This window comes from Anopheles nili, chromosome 3 (genome assembly GCF_943737925.1).
Source record: "Anopheles nili chromosome 3, idAnoNiliSN_F5_01, whole genome shotgun sequence".
In the NCBI taxonomy this organism is placed as follows: Eukaryota; Metazoa; Arthropoda; class Insecta; order Diptera; family Culicidae; genus Anopheles; species Anopheles nili.
In genome coordinates, this window is record NC_071292.1 from 59,521,307 (window position 1) to 59,535,157 (window position 13,851).

Genomic DNA, 13,851 nt, shown 5'->3' on the forward strand with positions numbered 1-13,851 from the left:
ACAACATAAGTTCTATTTAAATCTTACGACTTATGACCACCAAGATCGATACGGCCATCTCATAGTGTGCTTAGAGCAATGAGATCAATGGTAAAAAAGATGGGTTGCTGATTATCACGTGCTAGAGTGATCGACGATATGTGCTGATAACATTAGAGGGAGAAAGTAATCAAATTTGCAATGCGTGGGAGCGAGAGCATCCCTGGAGTGACCTTCGAGATCGCTTGCCCAAGGTATCAGCTAGGTGCAGCCTCCTTGACGCATGCTCTCTCGGTACTAACGAAGCCCGAATCCATCAAAATCGGGCCGTTTTTGGCACGGTTTTCGGCGTCGTTTTAATTTTTCGCGGAATATTTAAGCGCACGGTAACCGTCCGTGGCGGAGGCACATTTGGCACTGCTGGTTTGACCTTTTTCGATGGCAATTAAAAATGATTATTTTACATATTGCACGTGGGCGTGTGAGCAGAACAGCAAGATCATCGATAGGATCAGGTGGGTGAGCAGAACAGCAAGATCATCGATAGGATCAGGCGCGTGCAGCCTCCTTGACGCATGCTCTCTCGGTACGAAAGTGGCCAGAATCCATCAAAATCGGGCCGTTTTTGGGGGCTCTTTTGGAACTTTTTGCGGAATATTCAAGCGCACGACGACCGTCCAGTTCGAAGGCACATTTGGCACTGCTGATATAATCGTTTTGGATTGCAATTAATAAAGAATATTACTCCTTGACGCACATGTTCATGTGCTTCCGGAATATTCAAGCGCATGGTCACCATCCATGGCGAAGGCACATTTGGCACTGCTGGTAATATATAACTTGATGGCAATTAAAAACTATCATTTGGCATATGGCACGTGGGTGCGTAGTAAGTACATAAGCAGGACCATCGATAGTATCAGGAGCGTGCAGCCTCCTCGATGAATGTTCTCGAGCGACGTGATTGGTCGAAACGCACTATGGAGTGATACGCGTCAATCGGACACTGTGTTTATTCAGCACAATAACTTCGCCTGGCTTTGCACAAAAACGATACGCAGAGCTACCGGAAACATTGAATATTATCGCAGAAACAAAAAACACACCATTTTCTTCTTAGTTTTGCGTGAACAATGAAAATTCTAGCAACTAAAGAATTTAATCCCACCTTAAATCACACCACTTTTGACCGTCACGTTCGATGTCGCACGTTCATAGTGCGACGGGAACGATCGAGCGATACCGAATGAGATAGACGGAGGATAAGCATGCGTTAGAGCGAGCAAATGATATGAACTGATATCTATGTAGTGGAATCGGCTACGGATACCAGCAACGATAACGGAACCTCCTCGGATTCCTGCTCTCCTAGTAGAAAAGTTGTTTGCGGAGCTAAAAATTTCGCTCAAGAAAACGACGAAATCGGACGTCGAAAAAGGCGTGCGCGCGCGCGTCGTGCTGATCGATCGGGGAGTATTGTTTTTCGTACTTTCTTGCGTTCCGCGTGACTCCTTTTTCCACGTTTGCGTGTGTGATGATTAAAAGTACGATAAATGAATTTCTCATAGAAGTAATTAACACATTTTAATATATATTAGTAGCTTTTTGCAGCATAATTTCGTCTTTATTCGGGAGCAACAAACAACACAGGTTGCAATTCTACGGCCAAACGTACTTGTTTTTCCGGCGTGTGATATATACATTTCTCATAAAAGCTATAAAAGCATCGTGATATATACATTAGTAGCTTTTTGCAGCATAATTTCATCTTTATTTTGCATCAAAAAACGTATCGTAGACAACAAATATCGTAGCACAAAATTACAAAGCGATACAATTTACATAATGAAAGCGATAAAACATCCTAATATAACATTGGTAGCTTTTTGGGGAGCATAATTAGGGAGCTTTTCGGAACATATCTTTATTTCATTTAGCAACAAACAGCTTCAACAGGTTACAATTTTCTTCACACTCACAACACGCGCGTGTTTGTTTGTGTCCCCGCAGAAAGAAAAGCGCATTTTTTTTTCACACAACGCCGCTACGCGCCTGCCAGCTTTACGTCATTTCCACCGGGAAAACTTGATCCGCCCCGCACCTACGCCCCATCACTCGGCAGATACTGCATCTCGACCTCACTGCGCAGCTCCGCATTCTCCATGATCAGCTGCTTGATCATCTTGCGCGAACGGTAGATCTCGCGCGTCAACCGTACGATCTTCTCGCGCAGGTGATGCTCCGCCGACGTGCAGCAAATGTACCGATGCTGTTCCGGGCGCGTGCAGTTCCGGTTCCCGCTCGACCACTTCACGTACGCCCGCTCGAGCAGCGTCACGATGTGCATCAGATTGATGCAGTCCCAATCGTTGTTGTCGCAGGAGATAAGCGTCAGGTAGGGGAAGTTTTGCTCGATCTCCTCGATCTGCATGTCGATCAGATCGTTCCCGTGCAGGTAGATGTACTCGAGCGCCGGAAACGTGTCGAGCACGGCCAGATCCAGGTACAGGAACTTGTTGTGGGCGAGGTTAAGCGTGCGCAGTGACTTTGCCGGCGACGGGATGCCATTGTCCAGCACCCACAGCCGGTTGTTGTTCAGCTTGATGTCCCGCAGGTTCTTCATGAACGCGAAGATGACGAAATCGAGCGTCACCAGCTCGTTGTACGACACGTCCAGCTCGATCAGGTTGCGAAACTTGAAGATGTTGTTGATGTTTGCGATGCTGTTGCGCGAAAGGTTGAGGTGCGCGAGCTGGAAAAAATCGCCCTGATCCATCAGGATGCGGCTGATCTGGTTCTCCTGGGCGTTTAGCGTGCGCACGTACTTCGTCACGAACACCTCGTCGAGGTAGTTCCGTGCCACGTCCAGCGTTTCGAGCTTGTTTAGCAGCTGCAGCTGCGTCATGTTGAACGTGCTGACCATATTTGCGCTTAGGTTGAGCTCACGCAACATCGGACACAGCACGAACTGATCGTCCGTGATCTCCTTGATGCGGTTGTGCTGCAGCTCGAGAATCTGCAGCTCTTCCAGACCCGAAAACACACCGTCCGGTAACCGCTCGAGCCGGTTCTCGTCCATGTACAGCAACCGCAGGTGTCCGAGGCCATCGAAGGCGTGCTCTTCCAGCTCGCGGATCGTGTTGTTGTACAGCGAGAGGATCTCCAGCTGTAGCGCACCGTTGAACACGAAATTGGCCAACCGCGTGAGCCGGTTATCGTACAGATGCAGCTCCTGCAGACGCTGCGCGTTCGCGAACGTTCCCCCAAGCAACCGCTGGATGTGGCATCCGTCACTCGAGAGGTACTGAATCGCTGGGAACGTCTCGAAGATCTTCTTCGGCAGCACCACCATCGAGGAGTCCCGGAACGCGATGCTCGTGTCGTTGAAGTTTTGCACGCCGAAAAACACACCGTCCGCTTCGGGTTCACTCCGGATGATCACGTCCCGGAACAGGCAGTCGTAGTAGTTCGCCGTCAGCGTGCAGTTGAACTTTGCTTCCCGCCGGCCGCTTGCCACCGTCGGCCACCATACCACCAGCACGATCCGCAACCTGTGCGGGTGAGGGAAAACAAAAAGCACCAAAAAACAAATCAAACAACGAACAAAAGCTGCACTCGAAAAAAAGCCGACAGCAAGCCAGCCAGCCTGCTTGGATAGCAACTCGCAAACACTACTCACCAAATGTACCACCAGCGGGAGCTCATCTCTGCGCCTGCTGCGATCTGTCATTTCGCGCGAGTTTTTGACAGCCGCTGCATCCGCGGAGTTGTGCCGCGCGAGAACCGCTGGGGATCGCTGCGTCGCGCTTATCAGCGTTAGCGTTTCCGGAACGCGCCCGGCTGTGCAGCTGGCAGCCACCGAAGACAGTGTACACGCGAGATTCTGCTCTAATTCGCACACACATGTCGCCGCGCGTTCGTGAGTTGTAGCGTGGTTGTGTCCGCCCGTTGAAAGCAGCAACACCACATCGAGCGGGGTGATAACGCTGAGGGACTTCAACCACCCAATCAACTGCTCCGGTCCCGAATCAAAACCCCCACCCGAATGGGTGTGTGTGTTTTCTCAACCCTTAAAGAAACCCCGCACGCCGCTTGGGTGCATTACATTTTTGTAACAGGAACGTACGTTTATTTTTCTTTTTCATTCTTAAACTTAATATGCACATAGCAGAGTTTATAAGCTACAATTCCTCTTTTTTCTTCCTTTCTTCTTCTTCTTCTTCTGTGTGGTTTGTTGTTCTTGTTGTGCCGTGTGTTTTCTTCTTTCTTTTGTTTTTTTTTTCTCTGCGCTTCGCCTGCCATTTCCACATTGCACACGTGTTCTACCAAACGGTACGCTTTCTGCTGCAGCTTTTCCTCCCTTTTTTCCTTACTTTTTACTTGCTTCTTTGGGTGAGCCAACTCAGATTCGGTTCGGATCCTTTTTCCACCTTGCACCCGCCGGAATCTTCTCGTCCCTTACCCACCCAAAACCGCCAACGGAAGAGATGGCCAACGGGTGGGGGGTGGTTTTGTGATTTTTTCCTTTTTTTCCCCCCGTACCCCACTTTCTATTCGTCTAACTCGACAATAAAATGCTCCATCCGCCAGCCGTCGGGTGCTGCGTTTTAGCACCTACTTGTTTATGTTTTTTTTTTTGTGTTCACCCCCACACACTGTGGTTTGGGAAGGCCGGTGGCTGCTGATTCGGTTCTTGACCCCGGCGCAGGGATGAAAAATGATTGCAGGTTTTGGCACCCTCGCCTCTTGCGGTGGAACGAATCAAACGTTAAAAGCCGACATTACCGAAAAAAAAAAAACGGGTATCGCTCTTTTGCAAGCGATCTGTTTCGCGATCGTGGCCAGGTTTTCCTGACGCACCAGCACAATGTATATGATCGTGAATGTTGGGAAGCGTGACATGAACCTAGCTCGGATGGAAAAAACGGGCCCAAAACCGAACAGCTGGTGCACGAACGAGTGGGCCGGATGAGTGGGGGTTGAATGACGATGGCACGATGGCCGTGTCACGTTTTTTTATTAACAGAAAAAAAATGTTTCTAACACATCGACCCAACCAGCGCATCCTTCTCGAGTCCTGGCGTACTGCAAAGACATCCCCGTAGGGAGTTGGCGATCTAGCACGAGGATATTTTCCCAGCAAGCTGCTAAAGAGCTGCTTGGCAAAGTCTTCCACCAACGTAATGCTGGTTTTCCACTATTAACAAGCTCACCAGGCGCCTCCACCTACCCCCAAACACCCTCCCATTTTCGATCGATGAGTGCGGAACAAAATGGGGGGACTTTTGCTGCTTCGACTCTGCTCCATCCGTTTGTCTTTTTGTTTTTGTTAATTTTGATTAGACACAAGCAAAGAAACGCTACTAATCCATGTTTTTTTTTGTGTTCTAGCCATTTCTTTTTTTTCTCTCCTGTTCTGTGGTTTGTGCGTTCGTTCGTTCGTGTGTGTGTTGTGTGTATTCCTTTTTTTTTCTTTATCGTTCCCCTGCACTCTCTTTGCATTTTGTAGCGCGTGATGAAATCCATTTTTTTGTGTTTCATAATTATTATTAAAAGCCCTTAAAGATACGAATAATTTAAACACTGTTTCAGCTCAAAGATAATAATACCCTAAAATCGCGCGCGATATGAAACGGATACATTCAAGCTCCGGATGGAGACGGAAAAAGTTCAACCGCGCACCTTTGCCCGTGTGCATGAGCGTGTGTGTGTGAGTCGGTGTGAATGTTTTTTGTTTTCTTCGGAGGTTGGAATGGAAATAGTTATCAGAGCAGCCCCTCCGTTATCCTTCGTCCTGCATCGAAACGCATTTTATGCTCTCAAACAACAAGAAACACTAAGCCATACTAAGCCGATGGCCACTCGCAGATGCACTGAAAAAAAGGGGAAAATTCGACGAGGATGGTGGAATTTTCCACATCCACACACACACACACATGCTTATGCACACGGGTAAATGCACACCCACGTACACGCATTTAAGAAACACGTCAAGAATAGAATTTTTCAATATATATATAAATGCTGGAAAAGTGGCGCTGGCGCTCTCGGAACGATTTGGTGAATTTGCTGGGGACGGTGATGGATGTGGGGTATGTGTGTGTAAGAGAGAAAGAGAGAAAGAGAGAGAGAGATAGAGTAAGAGAGAAAGCCAGGATGGGGTAAGGTGGATTTGATTAAACATTTACTAACACGTTGCATCTTAAATTTACTAAACTTCGAGTGTTTTCGCGCGTTCCGTTCTTCAAATGATCTCTCTCTCGCTCTCACTCTTTCTCTCTCTCTCTTTTGCTCTCGCGTTTTGCTTGCTCTTCTGGTTTGTATCCTTATCAGTGTCGTCCTGTCATACAATATCAATTAATACTCCGGGTTGGGGGTACGCGCCCACCACCCCGGCAAATGGTAATATAGCATTTTCAAATAGTCAAAAAACACATGGCAACTGTGACATAACGAACCGAGCACTTACTGCATACAATATACCGATCTTATACGCTTGAAGCTTTACAACCTTTGCCGAACTACTATCTTACTATAATTGTGTACACACTCAATAATCAGTTAACAAGCGGCGCTAGCGCGAGATGTTTGCAATTATTATTGGTTGATAAACCGATAACGAACGATGATGGTGACGATGACGTCGATGATGGTTGTGCGCGGTTTGGTGCAGGGGTACTGTTGTTCGCTTTTCTTCGCCTTCTTTTCTTCTTCTTCTTCTTCTTTTTGAGAGCAATTAGCAAAATGGTCCGGAAAATGGGACCTACGCCTTTCGGCTCTGCCAGCCCCAAAAGTGGCGTTCGCGTTTATTACTGTACAAATCGTGCTCTCGCCTTCGATCGCCTTCACACACGCCTGCTTTGAGCTCCTGTTAATTTTCACCCACGGTCTCGAAGCAACACACTCAACCAAGCAGGCGAGGTGCTTGGGTGACTTTGATCTTGCTTTTACATGTCCTTCTATTCTTTTGTTTTTTGCTTTGTTTTTTTTTGTTTTGGTAGACTGGATACTCTTTTTGCGCTTTTTCTTTGTTTAAAATCAACCCCCGCAGGGCGATTAAATGTGTCTGGCTGTGTGTGTGTGTATGTTGTTGATTCGTGTCTGTGTGTATTTTTTTGTTCGTCCTTGGAATCCTTACACCTGCATTTACACTACTATATCAACTATAGACAAAATTACAGTTATAAACTTTCATAAAAAATAGCTTCCATTACACTCTCGCATTCTTTCTTTAACTCTGCACTTTCGTTCTCTTTACTCTTCTTTCTTGCTACTAATCGCACTCTCGTTTGAGTCTAGTTTCGATTTTGCCACTTTCTCCGGCTAGTGTTCTGTTCGTTTTCTCTCTCAATCTCTCTCTCTCTCTCTCTCTCTCTCTACCTCTTCCACTTTCTCTCTATTTGTTTCTGTTTTCCATCGTTTGATTTAGTTTTACATTAGTTTGCAACACGCGTTCGCATTTACTACAAACCTACGGTACACCACGCACGCCTTAGCACACCTATGCCAAGGTGTCGCTGGCGAACACACGCACGCACACGCACACCCATACATACATACATACAAATATGCCAGGGTGGGGAATGTTTCCTATTTTATCATCTGTACATATTACATCATCTTACAATCAAAACGCACCATGCGTACGGTACCTCCTGCGACCGTACCACTTTTTCTTCCGTTCTCGCTTTCCTTCTTTTCCATCTCTCTTGCTCATTTTCCATTCTTATTCACTAGTGTGCGCTTTCTTCTTTCTAACTTTCGACCAATTTATATTAGATTTCGCAAACTACTTGAAAATATCACTTATTTACTTACGGTTACTTATTTGCTTTAGCTACACCGTCGTATGTTTTTTTCGCTTGCCCGTTCTTGCGTTCCTTTTTATACTTTAAATCCTTGCAGTTTTACGTTTCTTTTCTCTGTTTCTTTTTTTTTTTTTGCGTGCATTACCTCTCACTTGTTGCTACTATTTACACGGTTTGATTTCGTCTGTAGGAGTTCTGTGTGCCTGTGTGTTTGTTTTCTTCGACGGCTAGATTTTCGCCCTATTTCCAGATTCCGCCTTTTCTTACCCTGCGCACGGACGAAAGCGGAACACAGCAACTAGCTGCTGCATCGATCGCCGCGCAAATCATGAACGCACAAGAAGCCGAACGCAACCGAGGCAAATACAGAATGGCAATGGAACGGAACGCATTCGCAACAAGCGACACACACATACATTTCTTTTGGTTTTTGTTTTCGTTTCCCTAATTCCACGGCGAAACGAATCATACTCCAGCTAATCGAACGGTAGAACCTATGCGCGGTTAAATGTATGGCGGTGTGGCGATTATATCGTGCAGTTGGTTTTTTTTCACCTTTTTTGTTTGTCAAACGTCATTAAAGGGGTAGATTAAATTTTGCTAGCATTTTGTTTTTGTACAGATCGAGGAAACCCAAGAAAATGGAATGAAAAACACACTATTATCGCGCTGGAATGCAGGCGATGCACACACACACACATGTAAGATATCGTAAATCCAGCAAAACACTATCCGTTCAACAATCATAGGCCGCCCTCGTCGCGCTTCGAAATTTAGATAACTTTCATGTTCATTTGAATTCGAAGTTAAGGACTCATCTAAACACCGTTAAGCTTTATCAAACAAACGTAAACACAATGTCACATGGAACAGAGTAGGGGATAGTCGAAAGAGTGGTTCCTAGTGTAAACTACATCGAAACATAACGATCCAAACAATCGAAACATCGTCCATCACACATCACAACTGATATGATTTCAAGGTGTCAGAAAATGGGGGAAACATTCTCTTGTTTTGAACAGGTTATTTCCGTTAATAATTTTTGCTTCGTTTTGTTTAATATCAAGCGACACGAATATAACGATTGGTTTTTAACGAATCGTTGTTGAACAAGCCCAAAGTATGCGTAAAGTGTTGAATTATCTACATAATTTTGTTTTCACTTCCTTCCCGCATGTGTGTACTGCTTTCATTCTATCCATTTTCCTTCTTTCACTTTCTCTCTCTCTCTCTCTCTCTTTCTCTTTTTATCTCGCTCTTTTTCTGTTTTATCGATTTCTTCTATCGATGCTAATGATAGTGCGCTTTCCCAGATTACTGTATAATGTTTCGAAATGTGCACAAAACCCCTCCGCACAAACTCTCCGTAAGGAGGCGGTGATCGGGGCACCGAAGATCGCGATCATTCTTCCCACAAAAAAAGTGGAGCAGGTCTCCAGTAGGGCGCCATGACAAACGTGCGCTCAAAGAGTCTGTTACCGTATAAAATTCGTTCCTTCAGGGGTTTTTTTTTTATTGTATTTGCCTGTTAAATCTCACCGTTGCGTTGTTCGTGATCAGATCAGCGGGCTTTCTCACTGTAAACTTTGTTCGATCAGCCATTTGAGCGTGTTTGAGCACCGGCTTGATTTTACACCGTATCGATTCCCGTGGCACCGGGGTCCAGATGATCGCTTGATCGCACCCTAAACGATCAAGCGCAACACCCTGCTTTATGGTACAAAAATACACCGTTGCGGGGTCGATTTGGTTGTACTAGCTGTAAGTTTGGCTGCGCATCGTATTGCTGAGCTGTGTTTTGGGGTTTGTTAGTTCCTCTTGTTGCTGTTCGTTTGCCGGATTGTTTGGGTGATTATATTTTTTTGTCGCAGTGATCCCATCACATACGATTCGATGTATGTCTTGCCGAAACAAAAAGGGAAAGCTTGAACGAATTTCGAGACTGGTGGAGCCTAATTCGTGCTCAGCTCTAGCGAGTACTTTCCTCATGAAAATCAATCAACGGTTTTGTGGCGCATATTAAAGCGTTTGAATCGATTGCTGATACTTTTGTGTTAAGGGAAAATGGTTCAAATTTGGCTCACTTTTTTGTTTCCATCTCTCGTTCGTAGTGTGTTTGGTGAATGGTTTTTTGTTTGTTTGTTTGCTATCTCTTCTATTTGTGCTTTTGTATGTTTTGTTTTTTTTTGTTTGTGTTTGTTTTCCTATCTTTTTCCACTGATCGCAACGACTTTCTCCGTGTTTTCTGTTTCACTACTGTTTGTCGGGGAAAAAAATGTGTTTAAAAAATATATATCCATTTATATGTATATATATAATATATATATATAATATTCAATCTTATCTAAACTACACTCTGCCTGCCGGGGTATCTTCTTCCTTCTTTTTTTTTGCCCATTCGAAGCTACACTAATCCCGGCTCTAATACTATCGACATCACCTGGCGACCTGGAAATACTCTCAGGGTTTTGATTTTTCCCGTCACATTTTGATCTAAGCTAAACGGTAGTACTTGCGTTCTTCTCTGTTCTTTTCTTGCCACTTTCTTGATCGCTACGTTTGATTTTAATCCTGATGATCGAGTTTCGTCGTTTATTGCTCAAACAACAATTAGAGAAGAGAGTGAGAGTGAGAGAGAGAGAAAAAGAACGAAAGAAAAAGAGACAGAGAGAAAAGCGAGAGAAGAAAAACACAATGGAACGTGTAATAAAAATGTACAATCCGCAGTTACGCTTCGCAACGGAAAGCATCACGCAAAACCGACCGAACGACGGTGACCCAACGGAAACGGTGCCCTCTGCCCTATTGTCCTACGTGTTTACACTGACACCACAATGATGTGCTACCGAAACTGCTTCTCGAAAAACGCCCCTACCTTCTAGAACAATCCCCGCTTTCAATGCCTTCCGTTCCCAGCCATTACGTCCTTAGATTGTGGCTCTCCACGACGACGCCTGGCCATTCTGCGCTTTAGTTAGTTAGTTTTAGTTTTTAGTTTTGGGTTTATATCCGCTCGTTTAAAATACACGTTAAAAATTTATCCAGTCTTTGATTAATACTATTTTTGACACATTTTTTTCACTGTTTTTTTTCCTCTCGTTTGCGGCGGTTGCAGGTTATGAGTGTGTGGGGTGTTTTTTTTTCTTCTTCTAATGTTTGCTCCCACCACGATCTCGCTAATGGGTAATGAGTTTTGTGTGAATTTTGTTTTCTTTTTGCTACGTTCTGCTCTCCAGCGGTGATCGTTCGCTAAATCTACCTTACGTTGGATACGCTTTTTTCCTGCATGGCTCCATTGCTTACTAGCCGGAATTATTCTAATGTTTTGATCTAAAAATGGGCTTTATCACCCGTACGTATGAACCTCCTCGCTTTCTTATGTGTATGTTTTTTTTCTGTTAAATTTTTCGCCCCCATTTTCATCTCTCTCCTGCTCTATCTTTCTCTCTGCTCGTGTACAAAAATGGATTTACTTTCTATTTGTTTAGCGTAGTGTTGTTTAGGTTTAAGTTTACTTTTTTGTTTTGCATAATTTCGCTCCACCTCTTTCCACCTCTTATTACGTTAGTTGCTTGCCAAACTCGCAAGTTTTCACTCACTTTTCGATCACTTTCAAATTTTAGCTAAGCCAATGTACTCCGTTATATCATACTGTCCAAATGGTTCTTATTATTGTGGGATGTACTTTTCTTTACGGAGGCGTCCGCCTCACGCGGCATCCAGAGATCACATTCCTTGAGAGTGCCGTATATGCCCCCTCCCGGTCGATGATGTAGGTGTTCAATTAATAATCGATACAAAATGAAAATCAAATGCTCTAAAGTTACTAACATTTTGGGGAGAGAGAGAGCGATGAATGATGCTAGTTTAAAACTGGTGCCTACGTTTGAGCATCCGCATGTGGCCTTTTGACGAAGGGATAATACAATTTTGCTAAGAGTTTTTTAAAACATGAACAATCAGCTAGAATAATAGATATAAATAGAAGAAAGAGAGAAAGAGACAGAGCGAAAAAGAGAGAGAGAGAAAATGGGAAAGAGATGGGAAGATATAAATACTGCATGTATATTTCTATCGTGCCTGTATTCGCTGCCATGCAGCTCTCCTAACAGACCTAGATGAGTAAATCATGCCTGCACGCGATCAAACGAGGCAAGACGAGGGTACAACCATATATTCGGGTAGATATCTCACATATTCGCTATAAGTTGGATGTATAAAAAGTGGGGTTTTAGTTTGCTGCTCCTTAATCTCCTGATGAAAACAAAAATACAACGGCTCTCGGGACTGGGTGCGCCTAATTATTCGTACTATCATTGAAAACAAACTCCCTGGATTGAATTTAAATGCCATCTAGTTGTGCGAAGCTACGAGAGACAGACATGGCGCTAGTAATACTAAAATACGCACGTGCGATATAGCCAGCGCAAGCACACACTAATTCGACGCGAGCGAGAGCTAGAGAAATAAATGGAAATGGTACAATTCGCTTTCAAAATGCCACACAAATCGTTCCTGTTCGAACGTGGGGATTAGAGTACGGGTGTATTTTCCCAGCGATTGCTCAATCACACTCAATCGCGATATGGGGGAAGCAGAATCCTTGGAGTGTCCTTTCATGCCTCCACAAATGCATCGTCGCGGAATCGGGATGGTTTCGTGAAGTTTGTTTTGTTTTATCGAGAATTTCGTTTGCACTATGTTTTACGTTTTCTCTCCCTGCACGTTTTGTAAAGTCACGCAGTTGCACTTGGCTACGGTATCTTCTGTGTTGGCAGTGATGTCGTTTCATTAATCGTGTCTGGGTGTGTCTGTATGAGTGATTGTTTGTGTGTGTGTGTGTTTCTTTTCCTCCCCCTCGCAAGGTGCACATCTTTCTGTTTTGCTTTTCGCTATGAAGCAATTGCACTAACAAAAAATATCGGTATATGAAATTTGTCTTACACGTAACGTCACTAACGGTGTGGGGTTTTTTGTTAAACCATGAGTGTAAGAACGTTTAAAATACTAATTTCCTAAAATCATACCCTTACCAGTGATGGCCTCGAGAACTTAACACAAAAAACATATTACCTATCCTAACGTAGCGTATTTAAAAAAAAAACATGGTTTCGATAAAAGAAAATGTGATAAAAAGTTGGAAGCATACAAATGCGACATGATAACTAACGGTGCTGCGATAACGATCGTCAGCCGTTACGTTGAAATGCGTCGATAAAACTAAATCTAAAGCGTGAAAGCTAGCAATCAGCAACACTAGAAAATACTCATTTCTCCGGCCACCGGCATCGGGAAGAAAAGCTTCCCGAGCCGGCAACGACGCTGTGGTTGGCCGTACGCGCGTTAATCGTCGCGAGTCACAAGAAACAAACAATTAAACACAAATGAACTATTAACAATGAAACAGATAAGAGCAAAATAAAACACAACTTAAAACTTACGCTAAACATGTTAAAACAAAGGGCGGGGGAAATAACTCAACTCAAGTAAAAACGTAATGAACCGTTATGGGGGAAGGGCGCAAGAATTAAAAAAAAAAACACAAATGAACGAACTTTTCCTACATCGTAAACGAAATGCTTAAAAATGCTAATGGTACTTAACGTTACAAATACCTACTGAACACATGTCATTTTTGTCTAACCTAGCGCGGTCTCTACTGAAGGATGAAATACTTTTTTTTCCTTTTGTTTGCACATTTTTCGCTCATTTTTTTACTCCTGCTGCTGCTGCTGCTTGTGTTCAAGCATGAGTGCACGCGAAGATAACGAGCTTTTCGTTTTTTTGGCGTCCATCTCCCGCTGGTGCAGATGCGGAGATTTATGCTTATCTTTTGCTTTTGCATCTCATTTTCTTGCCTCCAAACCGATCAGCGATTCTTCATTCATTCTCGCTCTTTCCTCGCTTCATTTTTCCACTTTTACCAACAAGCCGCAACTGATCGCAACTGACTTCCATACTAGCACGAAAGTGAACGAATGCAATAACGGCAACGATTACACGCCTACAAACGGGGGAATATGTGAACAATCAAGGACACGACGGGGAACGACCAGGGCGATGA

General features: G+C 44.2%; 1 protein-coding gene across 1 annotated transcript; it reads right to left on the reverse strand.

Annotated features, from left to right (window-relative positions):
- Positions 1-1,929: 1,929 nt before the first annotated feature.
- LOC128724734 (leucine-rich repeat-containing protein 15-like) lies at positions 1,930-3,684 on the reverse strand. Its single transcript, XM_053818456.1, has 2 exons — positions 3,659-3,684; positions 1,930-3,530 (listed from the first exon to the last, which is right to left on the reverse strand). The coding sequence occupies exons 1-2, from the start codon at positions 3,682-3,684 to the stop codon at positions 2,081-2,083; spliced, it is 1,476 nt and encodes a 491-aa protein (XP_053674431.1). The 3' UTR covers positions 1,930-2,080.
- Between the last annotated feature and the right edge of the window lie 10,167 nt (positions 3,685-13,851).

Coding starts and splice junctions, on each gene's coding strand:
- LOC128724734 (XM_053818456.1), bottom strand. CDS start 3,684: ATGAGCTCCCGCTGGTGGTACATTTG. Junction 3,531..3,658: donor TCCCGCTGGTGGTACATTTG/GTGAGTAGTGTT, acceptor TCACCCGCACAG/GTTGCGGATCGTGCTGGTGG.